The sequence below is a fragment of the Lepus europaeus genome, chromosome 12, assembly GCF_033115175.1.
Source record: "Lepus europaeus isolate LE1 chromosome 12, mLepTim1.pri, whole genome shotgun sequence".
Lineage (NCBI taxonomy): Eukaryota > Metazoa > Chordata > Mammalia > Lagomorpha > Leporidae > Lepus > Lepus europaeus.
This window is the reverse complement of record NC_084838.1, coordinates 33,346,066-33,370,340: the sequence shown is the minus strand read 5'-3', so window position 1 is coordinate 33,370,340 and position 24,275 is coordinate 33,346,066. Positions and strand designations below refer to the sequence as shown.

Here is a 24,275-nt window from a genome sequence, read left to right as displayed (position 1 = left end):
TTTCAGAGATGCATTAACCTGCTCATTCCACAGTGCCCACCCTGGTGTGAGCACCTTGAGAGCACGACATTAGAAAGTCATTGAGTATTTGTTGAGGGGAGAGGTTTGGTAGACTTAGCATTTGACATATTGGAACTTATGGCCTCTTTGCTAAATTGTACTTTGTAATTATGAAGTAATGATTGGTACAGAGATCATAGGAGTGACTGTGTACATTTTAGGGAAAGAAAATAAAGGACTTTGTGATCCATGAAAAATTGGAGGAATATAGGAAAGCTTCTTTAATAAAAGTTGATGTAGGATTGTGTTGATAATATCTAGCAAAATAAGTTTTTACTAGTACTTGGCCTGTGGTAGCATGCCATGCATATGCTTCATCAGGTAAGCCTAACCACCGTTTAGAATCTTGTTCATTGGAGAAAAATAGAGCCAGACAGAAAATCATGAACATGGAAATTGGAAAACATGAAGACAAGTAATGTGAAGAATTCTTTTGGAATTTAATTTAGACATGTTTACTTTTCTAAATTAAGCTGAAAGTGTAGTTTATTTCCTTTTGCTATCACATTTCTCCTAGATTTTAAAACTTTAGTCATTTGTGATATTTGACCTGTAGAAGTTTTAAGTTTTTCAAATATACTAGTCGAGTGTCATTTCTGAAATTTATATCACCTGTTTTCTTCTTCATATATCTTACATGTTCTTCAAGACCCAGTTCATATTTCACTTTCTCTGAGGAGCTTTTCTTGAATACTTCCAGTTATAATACAGGTTATAGGTATTATATTTCTTTCTGTACTATTGATTAAAATAATAGATATACTTTTTGCCTGTACTATTGATTGTTACATTCTGTAGTTTTGCAGTTTTTTTTTTTTTATTTGTAGGACTCTTAGATGATTGTGAAGTCTCTGAGGACAGAGCTTATCTTATGTTTCTTTTTGTCTTCAATAGCATTTACCTTGTGATTTTGCCCACTTAGATGTATTGAGAAAATTAGTTATGATAATAATGACTTTATATAAGTAGTACTCTTTACAAATATTGTCAGGAATTTCCTGCTATTCTCTCAATGGGTTATTACAGCAAGAAAATGAAGTAGCTGGCATAGGGACTTTCATTCTTATTTTTAATGGATAGTTGGTGTCATTTCCATTATGAATATGAAAAAAAATGTGAAGAAGTAGTATAATTCTTGTTTTTTTAAAATACCAAGTAAGGCCTGCGCCGCGGCTCACTAGGCTAATCCTCCGCCTGCGGCGCCAGCACCCCAGGTTCTAGTCCCAGTTGGGGCACTGGATTCTGTCCTGGTTGCCCCTCTTCCAGTACAGCTCTCTGCTGTGGCCCGGAAGGCAGTGGAGGATGGCCCAAGTGCTTGGGCCCTGCACCCATGTGGGAGACCAGGAGGAGGCACCTGGCTCCTGGCTTCGGATCGGTGCAGTGCGCCGGATGTAACGGCCATTTGGGGGGTGAACCAACGGAAAAAGGAAGATTTTTCTCTCTGTCTCTCTCTCTCTGATTCTGCCTGTAAAAAAAAAAAAAAAAAAAAAACCAAGTAAAAGTACAAACTATTCAGTAGTAGAAGTATGTCATAATACTATGATATTGTATTCATGAATGTGTAATAAACTATTAATATTCACACCTAGTTCTGAGAATTTATTTTTGTTCCTTTTGCAGTGCCATACAAATTACATTCCTGTCTGTGGATCAAATGGGGACACTTACCAAAATGAATGCTTTCTCAGAAGGGCTGCTTGTAAGCACCAGAAAGAGATAACAGTAGTGGCCAGAGGACCATGCTACTCTGGTACGTATGATATTCTGGATAAATGCTACCCAAAAGGAGATTTCTAGATAGAAGTACGTTACCAAAGCTCTCGCATGGATTGGTGGTGATTGTGTGGAGGAATTAGGGAGTTGTCTTTGCTGCCATTTCATGTTGCTCCTTTTAACTCTGAGTGGTTGTATTGACTGAGTTACTTCCCTACATTTTTAAGGCCTAAAGCCTTTTTATGTGGGGACTTTGCCTCTTGCTGGCTTTAAGTTCGAACATGAGGCAGAATAAGATTTGGGGTGGGATGTGATAGGGGATCCACGTTGTAGACTTGGTTTGGTGTGGGGAAGGAGGTGGTCAGGAGTATGTGTAGAAAATCATTAGTAGCATTTCAGGTTGTGTTTCTTCTCTTCTCCCTGCTGCCTCCCACTGCCTGCCTATTCTCCCAACCCCCTCCCAACCCAGCTGTTTGTATTTTCTTCTGCTTTATCCTCCTGAATTGGTAGTGACTGATTTTGGGAAGCATTACTATTGGTTTCTTTCTTGTGCTTGTGTTAGAGAATAGGGCTGCAGGTGAGATACTGCAATTAAAATTGTTGTACAGGAGTTAGTGAAGACTATTCCTATGTGATTTTCTTTCTGTATTTGAGTATTATGGTGGTAAAAGTTCTCTCTCTTGCTGGATCTGATGATTTTGAAGCCAACTGCAAAGGTAGAAGGCACAGTGTCCAAGACTGCCCTCACTGCTGACACTTGAGTTCCTGAGGTATCCACACACTACCCTCAGGTTCCATAGTCTGCTACAGGGGCTCACACAACTCACTGAAAGCTGTTGTACTGGTGCTTCTGGTTTATTACAGGGAAAGGATACATGTTAACAACAGCCAAGGGAAGAGAGGTATGGACAGATTCTAGGAGAAACCTAAGGATGGAGTTTCTGGATATCCTCTCCCTGTGGAGTCAGGGACAGAGTCAGCTCCTCCAGGTCATAATGTGTGACAATACATGTGGATTACTGCCAACTAGAAAAGCTCACCTGGGCCTTAGAGTTCTGAGTTTTTTTGGGTCTTCATTATTTAACTTTCAAAAATGTTTATTTATTTTCATCTACTTGGCAGAATGACAGAGAGAAAGAGAGACAGAAAATTCTCCATCGATGGTCTAATCCCCAAATTCCCACAACAGCCAGGTCTGGGTCAGGCTGAAGCCAGGAGCCTAGAACTCTTCTGGTCTCCCATGTTAAGAGCCCAAGAACTTAACCGGAGGATGGGGAATATCCAGCCCATAAGCAGTATAAGGCATGCAAAATTATTTGTATTGAGGTTATGTGGAGACTGTTCCAACCAAGGCAAATACAGGCAGGACTCAAAATTAGTCTATAGCAGACTCATTTTTAGGCTGATATTTGTGTACAGCCTGTAGATGATGTTATAAATCTCCAATGGCCCTTGGCCAAAAAAATGTTCCCCGTCCCGGAAAGCCATCATCTGGTGCCTCTCAGGATATATTAGCAGGAAGATGGATTGGAAGTGAAGTAGCCAGGATGCAAACCTAAACTCTGCTTACATATGGTGGCTTAACCCATTGTGCCACAGTGCCTGTCTCATGCCCAATGACTGACTGTCCATGTGTTTATCTCAGGTGCCAGGGCTAGCAACACTGTGTGACCTGAAGCCCCCACTCTAAATTATATGTTGTTCTTTCTTGTGTGTCCAGCCTGTACCCTAAGACTATGGTATGTGGCTGTATCTATCCAAAGATAAGGTGGTCAGAAATCCTCCCCTAGTAAAGACACTGCTATCAGGCATGACTTGAGTATCTTCCAGAAGCTGTGGGCACAGGTCAGACTTCTCTTTGGCCAAGGATGAATATTTTACTACTAAATAATTAAGTGCTTGGAGACGTTATGTTCTTAGGCTAGTAGATTATCATTTGGTGTAGTTCTTATTTGCTTCTCTAAGGATGTTGTGTTTCACATATTTGATATAGAAACTAAAGAGGAATATGGAATTCTTTGCAGTCCCCAAATAATTATGCATTATTTATGAGGTACATGTGTTTAAGACACCAAGTGCTTTGATAGTGAATATTTTAAAAAAATATTTATTTATTTGAAAGGCAAAGTTAGGGAGAATCTTCAGTCTGCTGGTTCACTTCCCAAATGGCCACAACAGCCAGGGCTGGGCCAGAGTAAAGCTGGGGACGTGCAACTTCATTCTTGTCTCCTATGTGGGAGCAGGGGCGCAAGGACTTGGGCTTTCCCAGGTGCATTATCAGGGAGGTGGATTGGAAATGGAGCAGCCAGGACACGCATCAGCACCCACGTGGAATTCTGGTTTTACAGGCAGTGTTTCAACCTGCTGTGTCACAATGTCAGTCTTGGTAGTGAATATTAAACATTAGAAGGAAGGGTAGTAAATTGGAAAGAGCATTGCACTAGAGTTAGAAGACATGGCTTTAAAGGAACTCCAACTCTTTTTTTTTTTTTAAATTTTTGACAGGCAGAGTGGATAGTGAGAGAGAGAGAGAGACAGAGAGAAAGGTCTTCCTTTGCCGTTGGTTCACCCTCCAATGGCCGCTGCGGCTGGCACGCTGCGGCCAGCGCACCGCGCTGATCCGATGGCAGGAGCCAGGTGCTTCTCCTGGTCTCCCATGGGGTGCAGGGCCCAAGCACTTGGGCCATCCTCCACTGCACTCCCTGGCCACAGCAGAGAGCTGGCCTGGAAGAGGGGCAACCGGGACAGAATCCGGTGCCCCGACCGGGACTAGAACCCGGTGTGCCGGCGCTGCTAGGTGGAGGATTAGCCTGTTGAGCCACGGTGCCGGCCAGGAACTCCAACTCTTATTTATTTTACCGTATGGTCTCTCTGAGCCCCAGTTTCCTAAATCATAAAATAGATGTCATTTTCTGGAATTGTTAAATAAAATTTGAATGAGTTAAGCTGTAGGATGCTTTATTGATTTTGTTATTTGCTGAGTGGGCCAATATTTTCTATTTGATCTTTTTTTAAGTTCTAGTCTATGAGATAGAAGTACTCTTTTTTTGCTTACTTGCAAACTGCTTTCTTATGCTTGAAGATTGGGCTTTAAGGATTTTCTCCTCTGAAATCTTTATTTTGTGACATTGGGAGACAGATTTTGTTCACACCTTGTGTGTGTCTCTATGCATATACCATTCTGTGTTTCATTTATCTGACATTTCTGTCTCTAGTCAGATCATTTTTCAATGGGAAGGCAGTATGTCCTGCCTAGAGAGGTGTAATATGATCCTAGGGTAGGATTGTATGGTCTGGGGAAGGTGTGAGTATGGTCTACAAAATAAAATCCATTGGAAGACCTGTACCTCATTATCAGAGTAGTTACAGTAGTTAATTTTCTTTGGAATCCCAAATGCCGAAGGAAGTGTGAGATATTTATATTAAAATTGGACATGGGTTGAAGAAAAGGTTGGGAGTATCTCTGCCCTAGGAATGAGTCTTATTTATTTATTTTTTCCTAGCATTTACCATAGTGTCTGTCACATCTACCCAGTGTATGTGGGATAGAAAGAAGGAGTGTTTTCCTAAGAAAAGTTTTAAATTGAGTTCCTTTGTTCCTACTCCTTCATTCCTTCTTTTCCTCTGTAATCAGAGATGTCATTTTATGGTTAATTAGTCAAAATTGAACACGAGTTTAGAGTCTCTATAAAAGCCAATGAAGGAGTCGGCGAACTTGGTAGGCTTCCATAGCCTTGGAAACTCATGACCAGAGCCTAGGGTGGTTACTGGCGCCATAAACTAGAGTGTCAATTTGTTGGGTCAACAACAGGAGTCACTGTGCACTTGCTCCTCATGTGGGATCTCTGTCCTTAATGTGCTGTACATTTTTTATAACTAGTACTCAAACAGTGTGTTTCACCTTGTGTTTCTTTGTGGGTGCAAACTGTTGAAATCTTTACTTAATATATACTAAATTGATCTTCTGTATATAAAGAGAATTGAAAATTAATCTTGATGTGAATGGAAGGGAAGAGGTAGCGGGAGAGGGAGGGTTGCGGGTGGGAGGGAAGTTACGGGAGGGGGAAGCCTTTGTAATCCATAAGCTGTACTTTGGAAACTTATATTCATTAAATAAAAGTTAAAAAAAAAAAGCCAATGAGGATTTTGCAGTTGTTGCTGCATATGACATATAGCTCTGGTTTCTACCGTATCTGTGAATTCTGTCATTGCCTGAAGGAGTTTGATGAGTGCGGGGAGCAGTATAGTTGGGTATTGAGCTCTACTCTAGAGAACTGAAGAACTGGAGTAGGTGCTCTAGGATCTGGAAAGAGCTGGATCAAGTGTCAAATCCTTTACTAGGTGTGTGTGCTTTTTTTTTTTTCCCAACAGCTCCATGCTGATGATACCATAGCATTACTATCTTTTCAACATATTTTGTGCTATATGTTGATTCTTTAGAATCATAAAATACATTTTTATATTAGTTACATTTTAGACCCACTTCTTCTTTTTTTTTTTTTTTTTGACAAGGCAGAGTGGACAGTGAGAGAGAGACAGAGAGAAAGGTCTTCCCTTTGCCGTTGGTTCACCCTCCAATGGCCGCCGCGGCAGGCGCGCCGCGCCGATCCGATGGCAGGAGCCAGGTGCCTCTCCTGGTCTCCCATGGGGCGCAGGGCCCAAGGACTTGGGCCATCCTCCACTGCACTCCCTGGCCACAGCAGAGAGCTGGCCTGGAAGAGGGGCAACCGGGACAGGATCGGTGCCCCGACCGGGACTAGAACCCAGTGTGCCGGCGCTGCAAGGCGGAGGATTAGCCTAGTGAGCCGCGGCGCCGGCCTAGACCCACTTCTTTTTGAGATTCTTTAGTTGTATGCAGGAACAGAGAGACAGGACACTGAGGCTTTTAGCAGGAAGCAGTATTTATTTGTGCCAGCATTGGCTCAGCAGATTCACATCCGAAGGCTGAGCTCCAAACGCAGTGGGGCATTGCCTTATATAACTTTTGTCAGCTTCTGTTTACATTTTTAGTCCCATTGTCCCTCATGTATGGTAACATACATTCTGATTGGTGCCATAATGCTACAGGATTGAGACAGGGTTGCACATGGGTACCTGGTTACTGGTAATGCCAGGTCACCTCTTCTTGTTCTGAGAAGTCTCCTACCACATTCTCCCTTTTGATGCTCTTGGACAGATCATCCTGGTTTAAAGGTTTATACTTCTTTAACTTCATGATGTATGTGGCCACTTTTCTTTTGACTGTAGCCTTGATGAGGCTAGAGACAGGTCTTAGAACCAGGGGTACCAGGCAAGGTAGAATCAGGCAAGCCCCCCAAATTAAAACTACAAAACTTATGAGGGTCTTGAGTCCCCCCAGATTTGAAAACCATCCCCTAGACAATTCTCCTGGGTTCCACCTTTTCCAGGTCTGGACTGGGACGTGGGTGATCTTTCTCAGTTTGGTCTGTGATTGCTTCTGTGACCTTGCCTCATCTATCTGTAAGCAGCAGTTGTTCAGGTTAGATTTTCCACAAAGTCTCCCCCAAGCAAACAAGTAGGTTAGGGCTAAGCAGTTTTGATAGATGGCATTGTGTATTTTAGTATGTTGTTTGGTCAATATATTGAGAGCTCTTTAGTTGTACTATCAACAGCAGCCATATGCTGATAATACAGCTGATGATACAGTTTAACATGTAGATGAGAGTATGGTACTCATAAGACCTGTCCTCTGCACAGGTGCCAGGGGCCATGATAGAAACTTATTCACTTTGGGGGCCATTGGTCATCTTTTTTAAAAGATTTATTTATTTATTTGAAAGGCAGAATTACAGAGAGGCAGAGGCAGAGGGAGAGAGGTGTCTTCCATCTGCTGTTCACTCCCCAAATGGCCACAACGACTGGAGCTGGGCCAATCCCAAGCCAGGAGCCAGGAGCTTCCTCAGGGTCTCCCACATGGGTACAGGGACCAAAGGACTTGAGCCATCTTCTATTGCTTTCTTAGGGCATAGCAGAGAGTTGGATCATAAGTGGAGCAGCCAGGATGCCTTTAGGCAGCAGCTTTACCCGCTAGGCAACAGCATAGGCCCCACCATTGATCATCTTTCCAGTCATCAATTGATAGGGTATGCCACTCTCTCTGGCTCCCTCAGTTCTCATATACAGGGACTCCCAAATGTTTCTTCTAGCCAGTGGAAGTAGGAAGAAGGAAGGGTGGATAGTTCTCAGCACACCAGATCTGGACCAGAATTCGGGTTGTTTAGTAAAGATGGCCTTTCCGCGTATTCAGTATAGTAGCCCTGGGTCCCATCACTCCATGTTTGTGGTGAGGTTGTCCCAGGCTTTTTTAGGTTAGAGAAATTGGACAAGGGATGGGGATTTGGTTCTGTGTGGTTTGGGGATTCCTGCCACTGGGTTTTCTGAGTTGTCATAGGATTTTTGGCCCTGGCATGTCAGGTTTCCAAGTGAGGTATTAAACTATCTTCTCTATTGGGTGAGACAGTACTTTCCAATAATTGAGGTTTTGAGAAGCCAAACACCGGCAATTCAGCGGGGAGATTTTGTTTCATTATATGGCTCCCAAGGGTCTAGTTCCTTAGCCTCCCCCGGCCATTGATCTCCCATACTGGTTCCCCCACGTACATAGCAGGAAGAGATTTAGAGATTGAGCAATAGTGTCTGCGATGGCCAGGTACAGGTTTTTTGTTGTAGTAGAGATGTGGGGAGAACCTACCTTTTCATTTCCTTGTAAAGGGAATAAAAGGCCTCATGAGATGATGCCTGGTGTGGGACCGTAACCCTCATGAAATATAACATGGTTCCACGGTCTATGCCTCATCCATAGATATATATACCAATCTGATGGCCAATTTTCCATCTTGAATCCTCTGGGTTAAGGATGATGAAGTTAACAAGATTACAAGTTCCCAGTTGACAGTTTGATGTGGCAACACCTTTTGGAGGAGGGCTGTTTTATTTTCCCATGAAACACAGCTCCAATAAGGACAGTGAAGCCAGCTATCATTGTTAACTGGAGCCAGTCTGAGACTGATCACACATGTATTTATCATTGAGCTGTATTCTTGTTCCTCACCTGAGTTCTACACTTGATAACATGTGAAGGGTTGCCACCTGTGGCTGCACACACATCAGAAAGGACTTATATAGGTTGTTTTGAGTTAGTGATTTGGGTTCCGTTAATTACTTGACCCATATGTCAAGGCTCTGAACCTCTAGCCACTTCTCATTTGGGGAGTACTGTGGGTTGAAATAAGTGTACTGATCCCCTTGCTGGCAAATGGAATAAATGGTCTTACTATGTCTGCAGGTCCCTGAGACTGTTCCCTGGCAGGAGAAATGGGTATAATAATGTAGGGTTTTGGTGACATCCTGGCCTGATCCAGTTATGTGAATACATGAGTCACAAGATAGGGATATGGAGCCCATTGGGGACCCATATAAGAACATAGTTACAGTCACAAAAATTAAGAATAGACGATTCATCTTGTAGGTCATGGGGCTTTCAGTTCCTCAGGCTTCTACTGTGTGTAGATTGGTCAGCTTTTGGAGTGACCAAAGCAGGGCTGCTTGTCCTCTGGGTATTTTGGGGCGTGGCTTGTTTATTCCTGATGGTTAACTTGCACAGTGCAGCTGGATTGGAGATGCACTCCCAGTTGCTAGAGGCTGGTTTTACCCTGCTGTGGTGGATCCAGGGTACCACCTTGGCAATATTAACTACAGTAGGGCTGGGCAAAACATAGTGAACGATTCTCTCCAAAGGCGTTTTAGGGGCTGATCATTGCTCTTTCACCCACACTGTGTCTCCTGACTTAAAGGGATGGGCATCTGTGGCTAAGCTCATGGGTAATCGTTCCCTAATCCAATGATTGATGGAAGGTGGGGTTAAACCAAGGGCTCGCATCTGTTGCCTCAGGCTGAGGTTGCCTATTTCTTTTTATCTCCCTGCACTCCCTGGGTGATGGGGTGCCCATAAAGAATTTCAAAAGGCGAGAGCCCTGTTTGTGTGGTAGGGATAGACCTAATGCTTAACAGAGCTATCAGTAACAGTTGATCCCAGTGTAGGTGGGTCTTCTGGCACAATTTACTCAATTGTATCTTCAGAGTTTGCTTCATTTGTTCCACTTTTCCAGAGCCATGGGGCTGATAGGCCGTCTGTAACTTCCAGGTAATTCCTAGTCCTTTTGTCACCATCTGTGCCACTTCTGCTATGAATGCAGGCCTGCTGTGGGACCTGATAGTAACTGGGATTCTGAAGCATGGGATAATTTTCTTTAGCAGAAGCCAGACCACTTCATGGGCCTTCTCAGTGTGGATTGGGAAAGCCTTTACTCAATCTGAGAAAAAACCAATAGATATTTGCAACTCCAAACACCAAGGAGCTCAGTAAAGTCCACAATTAAGTTTTCAAGTGGTCTTCCTCCTACGCTTTGTATCTGGGGAGGCACCTTGGGCCCTCAGTGGGAATTGTTTAGACACACACCTCAAATTCTTCGAATACTTCTTGGGCTATGCTGGAGAGTCTAGGGTTGTAGAAATGTTGACCCAGTGTGAAATCCAGGGCTATCCAGTTGATGTGGGTCTCTCGGTACAACTTCTTGGATGAAAGTTGGTGCTAGGGTCTTAGGGACTGAAACACAGCTGTCCTCAAATTTCTACCATTCCCCCTGGATGTAACTTCCACGTTCAGTCTTGAACCAGGTTAACTCATGCTAGAAGTAGTTTGGGTCCCATTCTACTAGGGAGTTGAGGGACAGGGCAGTATTCAGCGCGATCAACTTTATTGTTCCCTTGGTAGCCATGTCCTTAGTCTCTCGGTTGTTTCTTTAGTTTCCCCAGGCTGTAGTGGCATCCCCCTTTTGATGGCCCCAACACTGCATAACAGCCATTCTTTTGGGTACCCATATAGTCTCCAACAGCTCTAGGACTTCTTTTCCATATTTAATGACTTTTCCCCTTGACTGGATTAGTCCTTTTTCTTTATATAAGGTCCTATATACATGGAGAGTGGTGAAGGAATACTTTGAGTTTGTATATATGTTGACATGATTCCTGCTGCTAGTTGGAGAGCTCAGGTCAGTGCTGTGACTTCTGCCTTTTGTACTGAGGTTCCTGCGGGCAGGGGTTTGGCCTCAGTGGTAGAATGTGGGGTCAACTCGAGTGTATCCTGAGAGGCATTTCCCTTCTTTGATGAAGCTACTGCCATCAGTGAAATACTCTACATCTGGGTCTTTGAGGTTGTCAAGTCTGGGTGGCTAGAAAACACCTCACCCAGGGCCATCACAGTGGCATATATGTAGTAGGCTAAGCCTCTGCCTGTGGCACTGGCATCCCATATGGGTGCCAGTTGCTGTCCCGGCTGTTCCTCTTCTGATCCAGCTCTCTGCTTATGGCCTGGGAAAGCAGTGGAGGATGGCCCTAGTACTTGGGCCCTGCACCCACGTGGGAGACCCAAAGGAAGCTCCTGGCTTCGGATTGGCTCAGTTCCGGTGATTGCGGCCATTTGGGGAGTGAACCAGTGGATGGAAGACCTTTCTCTCTGTCTCTTCCTCTCACAGTGTCTGTAACTCTGCCTCTCAGATAAATAAATGAAATCTTAAAAATATCTCATCCATGACTACTATGCTGTCATGGTCTGTTATGCATGATTCAGTAGGCAATAGGTTGCTGGCTTTAAAGTTCTCAAAGCGAATACATAGGTTTTCATACAGCATCCCATGATAGTTGACCATTCTGGCATTAGTTAGCCGGTATTGCCCCTTATATTACATTAGGGTCAGGACTGAGTGTGGTACTTGAACCAACAGATCCTGCCCCATAGTAAGTTTGTTGGCCTCTGATACGAGGAGGGCTATGGCAGCAAGAGCTCAGAGGCAGGGTGGACAGCTTTGTTTAGAAAGATATGCCACTGGACGATGCCAGGATCCCAGCATTTGGTTAGTACCCTGACCACTGTCAGTGTGTTCATGCAAATATAGAAAAAAAGGCTTAGTTATGTTCAGGAGTCACAAAAATGGAGAAATTGGGTATCAGATCCTGCAGAAGCCAGAGGCCCCAAGGAATTCCTGAATCTGGCATTGGGTCAAGGAGGTTGGGATTGAGCAAACTGCTTGTTTCCTTTCTGGGCCAAATTGGTGCTGTCCTTGGGACAGATGGAAACCAAGGTATTTTACCTTTTCTTGGCAGATTTGAGCCATTTTCCTTGAGACCTTGTAGCCAGCTTCCCACAGGAGGAGGAGGAGCAGTCATGTTCCTTCTTTGCAATTCTCTCGTGTCTGTCCAGCTAGCAGGAGGTCATTCATGTACTAGAGTAGTGTGCAGCCCTGTTGATTCACTATGAAGACTTTTAAATCAGAGGCTAGCACAATACCAAAAATGGTTGGAGAATTTTTGAATCCTTGAGGCAGTCTAGTTCAGGTCAACTGGCCCTTGTCTCTGGTCTCAGCATTTTCCCACTGGAAGGAAAAGATTGGTTGACTCTGAGGGGCCAAGTGGATATAGAAGAAAGCATTCTTGAGGTCCAGACATGTAAAGAAGGCAGTTTCAGCAGGGATGAGACCCAGGAGAGCATAGAGATTAGGGACAACTGGATATAGGGTACTGGTAGCCTGGTTTACTGCTCGTAGATCCTGAACCTGCTGATAGTTGTTTTGTCCGTGGCTTTTGAACTAGCAGGAGGGGAGTGTTCCAAGGCAAGTGGCAGGGCTGGAGGATTTTATACTTTAGAAGTCTCTCCAGGTGCTTTTGGATCCCAGTTTGTGCCTTGTGAAGGATGAAATATTGTCTCTGGCAGGCAGATCCGACCCCTGGTTGTAGTTCTACCACTACTGGGGGTATGTTTCTGACCATTCCAGTCCGGGAGGATTGTCCTCAGTCCATACTCCAGGCAGCTTAAAGGGAGGCTCTGGTCTCTGTTGTGGCTCCTCCTGGAGGTTATAGAGGTGCCATTCCTCTCCTTGGGGAGCTGTGAGAGTCATGACTTTCATTTCTGGTTTTCTCAGGGTCAGGGCTGCTTGGCCGTGGGAGTTGAAACTTATCTAGGCCTGTAATTTTTTGTTTTCTTTTGTTTTTAAGGATTTTTATTTATTTATTTGAAAGAGTTACTCAGAGAGAGAGGTCTTCCATCCGCTGTATCACTCCCTAATTGGCTGCAGGTGCTGGGGCTGCGTTGATCTAAAGCCAGGATTCAGGGACTTCTGGGTCTCCCATGGGGGTACAGGGGCCCAAGGATTTGGGTCATCTTCTATTGCTTTCCCAGGCCATAGCAGAGAACTGGACCAGAAATGGAGTAGCTGGAACTTAAATGGGTGCCCATATGGGGTGCTGGCACTGCAGGCAGTGGCTTTACCCACCACATCACAGTGCTGGCCCTGGGCCTGTAGTTTTCCCAAAAGGTCCTGACCCGTGAAGGCCACAGGACAGTTAGGGAGGTATAGGAATTCATGAAAGACTACATGGCTGCTTAAATTGCACTGCTGTGGCTGTAAGAAGGAGTGACGGGCTCAGCTACCTATGACTCCCACATAGCAGCTGCTTGACTTTGCAAAAAGGGGCCCATGGGTTGAGTCACCACTGAGTACTCTTCCCTAGTGTCCACCATGAAGTCAGTGGGCCGGCTCCCTACAGTCATTCAGACCATGGGCTTCCTGAGGCATAGCACAGTGGAGCAATGGAGCCTACTCTGTCCTGGTCTTCTTCATAGTTCTCCATGGCAGCTAGGCCTGCAGAGTCTTCCCCAGGAGCTTCGGATGGTTGTTGCATGGATTGGTAGCATCCCTGGATCACTTGTCCTCTCCCTTGGGGCCAGGGAGTTGGGTGATATTTTGCTGACTGTCAAGGACATTCATTCTTCCCGTGACCTTCCTCGTGACCACCACACACTGATTTTGTCCCAGTCTAGCCTCCAGGCGCTGCTATCCCTCTGGCCGACCACTCCCTTGATCTTATCCTAGACCCAGTGGAGCACTTCTTTGGGAATGTCCTGACTGTTCCACTAGGGCTGTGGCGAGCGGAGCTACTTTTCATTTCATTTTTTGGTCAGCCTCCCGGAAGGCTTTCTGATCTCAATAAACAAATACTTAGGTGGAGACATTCAGTAGCTGGCTTGCATTCACTCTAGCAAAGCCCTCCAGCTTCTGTAGCTTTCCTCTGATGTCTCCCTGGGCCTGGCCAATGAAGGCAGCGTTGACCATCCGTTGATTTTCTGCCGCTTTTGGGTCAAAGAGTGTAGAGATGGAAGGCTTAGGACAGTCTCCATAGAATTTACTTGGCTTTCCTCAGCTCCTTGGAGTACCTCTGAGGATTTACTCACATTCACGACCTTTTCCCCTCCTTCCCTCATGCTGCTTAAAAGGACCTCTTGGTAACATTTGAGCATTCTGAAACTCCTGGTCATCATTAGTGTCCCATTGGAAATCTTCCTCAGAAAATTGATTCTGCACGTAAGCTTGTGCATTCCGAGTCCCTGATGGGCCGTGTTCCTTTATCCATTTCAGTGTGGCCTGGGTAATTTTGGCGTTCTTCAGTGTTAAACAGAGTCTGAAGAAGCTGGCAACGATTAGTCCAGGTGGGCTTGTGGGTCTGGATGATAGATTGCAACAGATCAATCATGGCCTGGGGTTTCTTAGTGAGTGAGGGCTTATGGTTCTTCCAGTTCAGGAGATCAGTGGTGGCAAAAGGCTGATGCATTGTCCCCTTGCATCTGACCATCGTGATCATTGAAGATGAACCCCTGGGTTTCTCTTGAGAAGTGACATCTGTAGGGCACTTTGGCATCTACTGGGAGGGAGGCTGTCAATAGGGTCCTCTTGGTGCTTCCCAGTTGGGAGTATATGGGGTTAGGACTAGCAGCCCTGAGGTGGCTACCGTCAGGGGCATCTTGGGTGACTTTGTGAGGGGGGTGGCTTCTCTCTGGGTGGGCTCTGGCAAGGCTCCTGCTGCAGGGTAGTCTCTCCCATAGGTGGGTGAAGTGCAGATGGTGGCAGACGGTACAGTGGTGCATAAGGTGGGTGAACCCCTTCTGGTTCTTCAGATAAAATGGGCTTCTTAAGTTTCTGGTCAGCATTTTGAAGGGGTTGTCATCTGATTTTACATTTCTCTTCCAGACAAGTTTTTAGCCACGGTGGCTGAGAGAGGACTATGTCTTGTTAGTAGTCAATGTAGGGAAATTGGTTTGGGTGACCAGGGTCCCCCCTGTAGCTCGGAACACTTTATTAACTAGTTCTTTATCTAGGGACTCCTGGGAAGGCCAACCCACCTCGAATGAAGGCCAATCTATTTTGCAGACAGTCCGGAGTTTTCCGAGAGTCAGTCTAACACCATAGTCTCCTGATTGTCCCTTTCTGAAATTTTTCATCATACACTCTAAGGTTTACCCTGTTGGCCACTTATCCCTGCTCCCCTCTCTCAAGACAGTCACACATGAAGAGGGAAGGGGAAGGGGTGAGAAATCATTTCGTCCTTTTCTGGCTGTTCCTGTGGAGATATTCAGGCACCTCTTAGCACTGGCAGGTCAGTTTAAACCCCTGACTTGGATCAGGCTTGTAGACCTTGTGGAGAGCCTAGGGCTGCCCTGAGCTGTATGAGGATCTCCAGGGACCCACGGATCAGGACTCTGCACTTGCTTTGGCCTTCAGTTAAGTGGGGACTCAGCCCAGCTCATTCAGTCACCATTTACTTGCACTCAAATGCAGCTTCCAACCTGCAGCCCAGCACCTTAGGATTGCGATTTTGTGAGACTACTCAGGCAGTTTTGGCAGGTGATCAGGTTCCCCATCTGCCGCTTAGGGACAGGCTCACCAAAACAAACCAGGAGTCTTACCAGTCTGATGGCGTGCCTGTGGCTGGTTCTTGTGCCTCACTGGATTCCTTTGTGCTTCTGGGGTCCTTGCTCCAGCGTGCTGGGGGGGGGGGTAGTTCCCCTCCAAATCCAAGGATCCACTGGCGCCAGGTGAGGTTATCTCTCCCAGCGTCCTGGGGGGTCATATGCCAGTGACAAGGGAAGTGAAAACCCTGCCTCAGAATCCTGGATGACCCCCAGAAATGTCACGGGATGTGTGAACAGAGGCAGGACACTGAGGTCTTTAGCAGGAAGCAGTATTTATTCCTGCTGGCACTGGCTCGGTGATTCACATCCAAAGACTGAGCCCTGGATGCATTATATGTCATGTGATATGCAATGCCTTATATACCTTTTATCAGCTTCCTTGTACATGGTTAGTCCCTTTGTCCTCAGGTGTGGTAACATTCTGATTGGTGCCCTAATGCTGCAGGGTTGAGAGGGTTGTGCATGGGTACACAGTTACTGGTAATGCCACGTCACCTCTGCTTTGTTCTGGGAAGGCTCCTACCACAATTCCTTCTGATTTGATTTCTTGGAGGAAGTTAATTTTGTTAGTAATATGAAAACATCAGTTCTAGGGTTCTTCCCTTCCTAAACCTTAGGGCTTTTCTTACCTTTTGGTTTTTGATCTTCAAAAGATTTTATTAAGATTTTTTAGAGCAAGGTGCAAAGCTCCTCTTCTGTCTTTCAAATTAAAGCAGCTTAATCATTATTTCTCTAAAGCTTTAATAAAATTAAATTTTTCTTTTACTTTTTAAATAAGTCAATTAGAATTAATTATTTATGTTTAGCCATTTATAATATTTATTGGCCTTTACTCTGTACAAGGTATCTGGATATTTCCTGAATGGACTATAAAGATATGGGTGATTATGAAACTCAGTAATTTAGATTTTGAGACAGAATACTAAGATAGTTTATATGAATAAGCTGGTAGATGTCAAAGCTATGATAAAAGATCTATATGATAATGTACATCATAGCTTTATTTTTGATAGTAAATTTTATTATTTGAAAAGGTGAATTTTTCCCAGGGAAAGTATTCATATTTGTTGTTTTTCTTCTCAGATAATGGCTCTGGATCTGGAGAAGGAGGTAAGTTTCAAATACTTCTTCTTCTTCTTCTTTTTTTTTTTTTTTGACAGGCAGAGTGGACAGTGAGAGAGAGAGACAGAGAGAAAAGTCTTCTTTTGCTGTTGGTTCACCCTCCAATGGCCGCCGCGGCCAGCGTGCTGCGGCCGGTGCACCGCGTTGATCCAAAGACAGGAGCCAGGTGCTTCTCCTGGTCTCCCATGGGGTGCAGGGCCCAAGCACTTGGGCCATCCTCCACTGCCTTCCCGGGCCACAGCAGAGAAATGGACTGGAAGAAGGGCAACCGGGACAGAATCCAGCACCCCGACTGGGACTAGAACCCGGTGTGCCGGCGCCGCAAGGCGGAGGATTAGCCTGTTGAGCCGCGGCGCCGGCTTCAAATACTTCTTAAAGGACTTTTTTCCTCCATTTTTAAAAACAGCTTTGAGATTGTATACAATCAGTGACTGTAGTATATTCGAAGTTGTAAATTCATCACCACAGTGAATTGTGGAACATTTCATTAACCCAGCAAGAAACCATGTGCCCCTTAGCCATTTATCCCTAGCTGTCTCTCTCAGTCAGTCTTGGGTGTTCTTTTTTTTTTTTTTTTAAGGCATTTTTCACTAAAGGTTTGCTCTCAAACTAAGGGGAAAACGTAGTTACTCCTATGAAACAGAGATTATACCAAAGTGACTTTTCTTCTTAGGTTCATCTCCACCAGTGATTTTAGCTTGGACCAGAGTGTTTATAACTCTATCCCTTTCTTCCAAAGTTTTGACCATATGAAATTTACAAGGTACAAGGTTAAAAAACTCCAGAGTGAGTTGTGCATAGATCAGGGAAGACTTGGCAGGGCAATTCTAGTGGGATTTAGAATTTAATATAAATCTTTTAAAATTTCCTTTGCTTTTTATTTTATCTTACAAATCTGTGAATTATTTCTGATAGTTAAAAAAATTAGTCCTTGATATTAGCATATGGTAATGTTTAAATGATCAGAATTGAGAATGACTAATCTATTTCATGGTCTAATGAGGCTGTAAATCTTCGTGATTATCTACAGTGGCAAATACTGTTTGAGTAATGTCAGGATACATGCCATAAGAACACCATGAAGCCTGGAACATTCACTCTGGTAAAACATTTGTGCAAATGAAAACCATAGTTATGTTCCTTTCATTAGTACACAAACTATCTCAGACGTTTGCATTTTGTAGAATCCTGAAATTTCAGAGGTGGAATCTTTGAAGGTCACTAAAGAATAGAATTATCATGAGAAAGAAGTTCAAGGATGACAGTTTCAGTAAAAAGGAAGAGTAAATGATTAAAGCTGTTGAACAATAGAATTTGGTTTAAATAGAAACATTCAAGCAGAAGTTTATAATCATGTATGAAGGAACAGATCATACATTCTGACTATGAGAACTAGAAAGGGATTTAAGAGATCATGTGATCTAGCCCCACTGGTCAGATATGCAATTAGGACCCTGTCATTGAGAGTTGACATTAAGATTTGCTTTTGTAGCGTACTAGTCAGTGCCTTGACCTCAGGATGTAAGTTGGCTGTTACAATAGGGAGTATGAATTAGAAAGGCTTTGTTAGCTCAGCTAGTACGCAAATTTTAGTGAGCTTGTAGAGCCTGTGGTATTTCTGTAGAGCCTGTGGTATGTCTGAGGTCTCAGAATTACTTAGAACTAGGATCCCTGGCATCTGGGAGTGTTCATGAGAGTTAGGGGAGGATTTCTACTTAAAGTGCAGGCAAACACCAAAAATGGCAGACTGGAAGACGATTACCCAGTTGCCACCCTCTGAATAATATTCTTTTCCAGACAGAATTGGAAAATCCCTTGAATAAACTGAAATTCTTAAATTGGCCTCAGAAGTGATTTCTCTGTCCGGTTTCATGTTCTCAGAATAAGATCCAGTCTAGCTGAGACCCACATGTGTAGGATCCCACTAAGTGTGGAATGCTAGCTCAGTAGGAGGCCAGTGAAATTCACCATTTTTTGATGCTAGATCATAAGAGATTCATATACATGTTTGCATCTGGGTATTTGTGGTTATGCTAAGTGGCCAAGAAGAAAAAGAGGAAAAGTCATTTATAAGAGACTCCTTTCCTTTTTAAAATTTGAAGAGAAATATTTCTTTGAACTTTGGAATTCATTTTTCTGTTGTTAGAAAGGTAGGTATGAAACTGGTGTGGGAAAGGCGATAGCCAAGGAGTTATCTGCTAACCAGCGAGTACAGGCTTGTTTCAGTAGTCTGGTAATCCCATGATTAAATTTACTTCTTTTGCTTTTTTTTCTTTTCCTCTAATTCAGTGTTACATTGTAGTTCTTTTGGAGAACATTCATTTTTAAAAGAGTTGTTTAAAATCCCATCCTGTTCCTGGGTGCATAGTTAAAGGCATCGTTTTTACTAGCAATGATACTTATTTTTCCTCAAAGAATATGCTGTATTCAATATTGGCAACTTACTGGGCTCAAGAATTGATAGATTTTGTAAGTGACTGTTGTCAGTGCTTGGTACATTTTCCCCAGAAACAGGATGATAGTTACTAAAAACATGAAGCTTATCTAGAAAGAATCCCAACTCTTGGTTGAAAATTTCCTTTTTCGTTTTAAACAGAAGAGGAAGGGTCAGGGGCAGAAGCTCACAGAAAACACTCCAAGTGTGGACCCTGCAAATATAAAGCTGAGTGTGATGAAGACGCAGAAAATGTCGGGTGAGTTGATTAAGGGGGAGACATAAACTTGTTTAGGGGTTCATCATTAGCATGATTATAGAAAGGTATCATTTGCCCAAGTCTGTATATTTTGTATGAGCATTCTGTATTTTTTATTTAAGGCTAGTCTGTTGACTTATCTCTTAAGTTGATATAAAACTGTGGCTATTTAAATCAATTTAAGGGTTAATATTTTAGAATGAGAATCCATTTATAGTTTTTTTTTAGGTTTTACATGTACATTTTTTCCCATTGATAATTTTTTATGTTTTATATCAAGTGCTAATTATATTAATCAGAACTGTTGTTATTCTGAATTATTCTGTTACAGTTTGAATCCATAACTATAGTAAATTGCTTCTTTTTTTTCTGGCAGTTTTGCTCAAAAACTTTTCAATGTATATTTCATATTAAATGATCAAAATATTTCAGTTTAGTTATAATCAGTAAATATATAATTAAAAAATTACTTCTACAGAGCAGTGTTTAGACTAGCAGTTAAGACACCTGTACTGTGTCCCACATTGGAGTACCAGGGTTTGATTTCTGGTATAGACTTCTGCTCCAGCTTGCTGTTTGTCCAGACCATGGGAGGCAGCAATGAAGACTCATGTAATTGGTTTCTTGCCTCTCACATGGGAGCCCTGGATTGTGTTCCCTGCTCCTGGCTCTGGCAGCTTAGCCCAAGCTATTGTGGGCATTTGGGAAGTAAACCATCTGATAGGAGCTCTCTGTCTTAATGCCTCTCAAATGTATACATCATTATTTATAACAATTTTAATTGTATGGGGTGACTGTTTTTAATTCATATTCAGTCCTTTTTAAGGTGAGTCTTGCAGCTGACAACATTGTCCAGTTTCCCATTTGCTCACTGTAAGAAATGGTGTTATTTAATATAATAGTAATAATACAGAAATTTATCATCACAGTTGTGTTTGCTTTTTCCTTTTGCCAATACCCTATTTGTTTATTCCTAGTCTCATCTTTTTATCATTTTCCTGTGGTGTTTGCTTTTTGGGTACTTGATTGTAAAGCTTTAATGCTGACTTTGGGACCTGATGGCACAAATAGATTTTCTTTATGTCTTCAGTTGCCCCTTCATACATATTTTAAAACACTTATTTTAAAGAGATTTTTACTTTCTTATTTAATCATACATATTTTGGTGTGAATTTTCTAGTTCCATATTTTATTCAGCCTGTAAATTCATATTTGAGCCTTTCACTGAGTAGTAGCAATACAATCTAATTATCATTAATGTACAAAGTGAGCTTTATAAATCAGTATTACTCTATTTTTAGAATTATGTTATAAAATCACCTCTTTGGATAATATTTGGCAAGATTAAATATCTGATAGTCTGTGTGTTGTGATTTTCAAGATAGATAAGAACTGTCAGAAGACAAGCAAATTCAGTAAAAAGTGAATACAGCAAAACCTGAATTTACTCTCTTTCTGCATATTAGTCATTTGGATTTTCCTGTTTCCATCCTGTTCATTCAGAGTGGTTTGATTTGTTTTCCAAAGTAGATATTGGCCGTATTCTGTAACAAGAGAGAAATAATGGGCCATGTGGATTTGTAGAAAAAACACATAATGGAATAGTACGATGCCTCTTCCTCTCATTTTGTACTAATGATATGGCCTGATGAAACACCATTGTGTGTGTGTGTTCGTAGATACTTAGTTCTTTTCAATATTTAAAATTTTTCAAAATTTATTTTCATTTATTTGAAAGGCAGACAGAATTTTCCCTTGGGCAGTTTTATAGCAGTGTTCAGAGGCAGATAGCCGTCAGTGATTGATTAGTTGGATCTGTTTATATTCCTTTGCTGGAACTTCTATTCAGATGTATTTTTATATATTTCGTTGCTATCTGTTTTCATGCTAAAATTGAAAGAGATAGACCAGCGTTGTGGTGTTGTAGGTTAATCCTCTGCCTGTGGCAGTGGCATCCCATAGGAGCACCAGTTCTAGTCCCAGCTGCTCCTCTTCCAATCCAGCTCTCTGCTGTGGTGTGGGAAAGCAGTAGAAGATGGCCCAAGTCCCTGGGCCCCTGCACCCGCATGGGAGACCAGGAAGAAGCACCTGGCTCCTGGCTTCAGATCAGCACAGCTCCGGCCACTGCAGCCATTTGGGGAGTGAACCAACGGATGGAAGGCCTTTCTCTGTTTCTCTCTCTCACTGTCTGTAACTCTACGTCTCAAATAAATAAATAAATAATCTTAAAAAAAAAAAAAGATGGCACTAGTCCCTGGGCCCCTGCACCACTTGGGGGACCCAGAAGAAGCTCCTGGCTCCGGTCTTCGGATTGCCTCTGCTCCGGCTGTTATGACCATTTGGGGAGTGAACCAGTGGATGGAAGACTTCTCTCTTTGTCTCTCCCTAATGAAAAAGATTTTATCTAGTTTCGGAGGTGATCCCAAATATGATGTGTATGTGATGAAATATATATCTTCGTTTTTTTTTTTTAAGATTTATTTATTTGAAAGAATTACAGAGAGCAAGACACACACACACACACACACACACCTTTCATCTGCTTGTTCATTCCTTAGGTAGCCACAACAGCCAGGGCTGAACTAGGCTGAATCCAGGATCTAGGAACTTTATCTGGGTCTTTCATGTGGGTGACAGGGACCTAAACACTTGGACCATCTTCTGCTGCTTTTCCCAGGCCATTTACAAGGAGCTGGATTGGAAGTGGAGCAGCTGAACCAGTGTCCATGTGTGATGCTGGTGTTGCAGACAGCAGCTTTATGTACTAAGTCACAACACTGGCCCCTGATACATACATCTTTGCTTGAATGCCTCTTCATAAAATAGTATGTAGCCTAGAATGGCGGATGTCCTAAACAGCACTCTGGCCTCAGAATCAGCCCTTAAGGCATTTGGATCTGGCTGAAAAGCCCATGAGAGTATTTCAGGCATGGAAAGCCAAGACACTCTGGCAAAAAAAAAAAAAACAAAAACAAAAACAAAAACAAAACAAACAAACCTAAATGAAACATCTCCGCGAGTGAGATCCCAGTGGAAAGAACGGGTCATCAAAGAAGGAAGTACCTTTCTCTGAAGGGAGGAGAGAACTTCCACTTTGACTATGACCTTGTCTAAATATGATAAGAGTTGGTGAACTCAAAAGGCTTCCATAGCTTTGGCAACTCATGACAAGAGTCTAGGGTGATTACTGATGCCATAAACAAGAGTGTCAATTTGTTAAGTCAACAACAGGAGTCATTGTGTACTTACTCCTCATGTAGGATCTCTGTCCTTAATGTGCTGTACATTGTGATTTAATGCTATAACTAGTACTCCAACAGTATTTTTTCACTTTGTGTTTGTATGTGGGTGCAAACTGTTGAAATCTTTACTTAATATATACTAAACTGATCTTCTATACATAAAGAGAATTGAAAATGAATCTTGATGTGAATGGAATAGGAGAGGGAGCGGGAAAGGGGAGGGTTGTGTGTGGGAGGAAAGTTATGGGGGGGAAAGCCATTGTAATCCATAAGCTGTATTTTGGAAATTTATATGCATTAAATAAAAGTAAAAAAAAAAAAAAAAAAAAGAGAACGATCCAACATGGGAAGTGGGATACACAGCAGACTCATAGAACAGCAGATGTCCTAAACAGCACTCTGGCCTCAGAATCAGCCCTTAAGGCATTTGGATCTGGCTGAAGAGCCCATGAGAGTATTTTAGGCATGGAAAGCCAAGACACTCTGGCAAAAAAAAAAAAAAAAAACCTAAATGAAAGGTCTCTTCGAGTGAGATCCCAGTAGAAAGAATGGGCCATCAAAGAAGGAGGTACCTTTCTCTGAAGGGAGGAGAGAACTTCCACTTTGACTATGACCCTGTCTAAATAAGATCAAAGTCAGCGAACTCAAGAGGCTTCCATAGCCTTGGAAACTCATGACTAGAGCCTAGGGAGATTATTGACGCCATAAACAAGAGTGTCAAATTGTTAAGTCAACAACAGGAGTCACTGTGTACTTACTCCTCATGTGGGATCTCTGTCCTTAATGTGTTGTCCAATGTGAATTAATGCTATTACTAGTACTCAAATAGTATTTTACATTTTATGTTCTGTATGGGTGCAAACTGATGAAATCTTTACTTAATATATACTAAATCGATCTTCTTTATATAAAGATAATTGAAAATGAATCTTGATGTGAATGGAATGGGAGAGGGAGCAGGAGATGGGAGGGGTGCGGGTGGGAGGGAAGTTATGGGGGGGAAAAAGCCATTGTAATCCATAAACTGTACTTTGGAAAATTATATTTACTAAATAAAAGTTTAAAAAAAATAGTATGTAGCCTATTCCTAATCAGAGCAACTCTATTATATATAGTAAATTAACGTTTTATGTGTCAATGTATCTGAAAATTTGCAACCCCTGTTCTTGCAGATATGTGCTCTGAGTTTAAGGAAGTGGTTTACAGACCACACGGAAGGGTTTTCCAGTGGTGAGGAGCAGGTAGGCTCTTAAGGGTGGACTCAGAAAAGCACATAGACTGGGACAAGCAGCCAACTCCATGCAAGGAAATTGATGAAACAGAAGGAAAACATTTAGAAAGCAGAAGATACCTGTATTTAGATAATAAATTATTTAGCCAGAATAGATGATCCCAGTATGGACAGAGACAAAAGGAAATTTTAAGAATATTTTATCTTTTGGTCTATAAAATATTTACTACTGATTGCAGTTATTTTAACAGTATAAAGTTATCTCAGTGATTATTGTATTTTTGTTTTTAACTTTTAAATGAGGTATGATAACAAGACAGTTATATGGAGGTTATGTAACTCCCGTGTGGCCCCTTCTGTGTGCTTTTCATTTAAAATTTTTTATATTACAT

The 24,275-nt window shown here is 42.7% G+C and overlaps 1 protein-coding gene across 1 annotated transcript in view; it reads left to right on the top strand.

The window, feature by feature from the left end:
- The window catches only part of TMEFF1 (transmembrane protein with EGF like and two follistatin like domains 1), a 121,712-nt gene that overhangs the window by 37,607 nt on the left and 59,830 nt on the right, over window positions 1-24,275 (top strand). Inside the window, exons 3-5 of the mRNA XM_062207868.1 lie at window positions 1,681-1,810; window positions 16,679-16,705; window positions 19,314-19,410. Coding sequence (XP_062063852.1) covers window positions 1,681-1,810; window positions 16,679-16,705; window positions 19,314-19,410 — 254 coding nt within the window. The remainder of the gene's footprint in view (window positions 1-1,680; window positions 1,811-16,678; window positions 16,706-19,313; window positions 19,411-24,275) is intronic.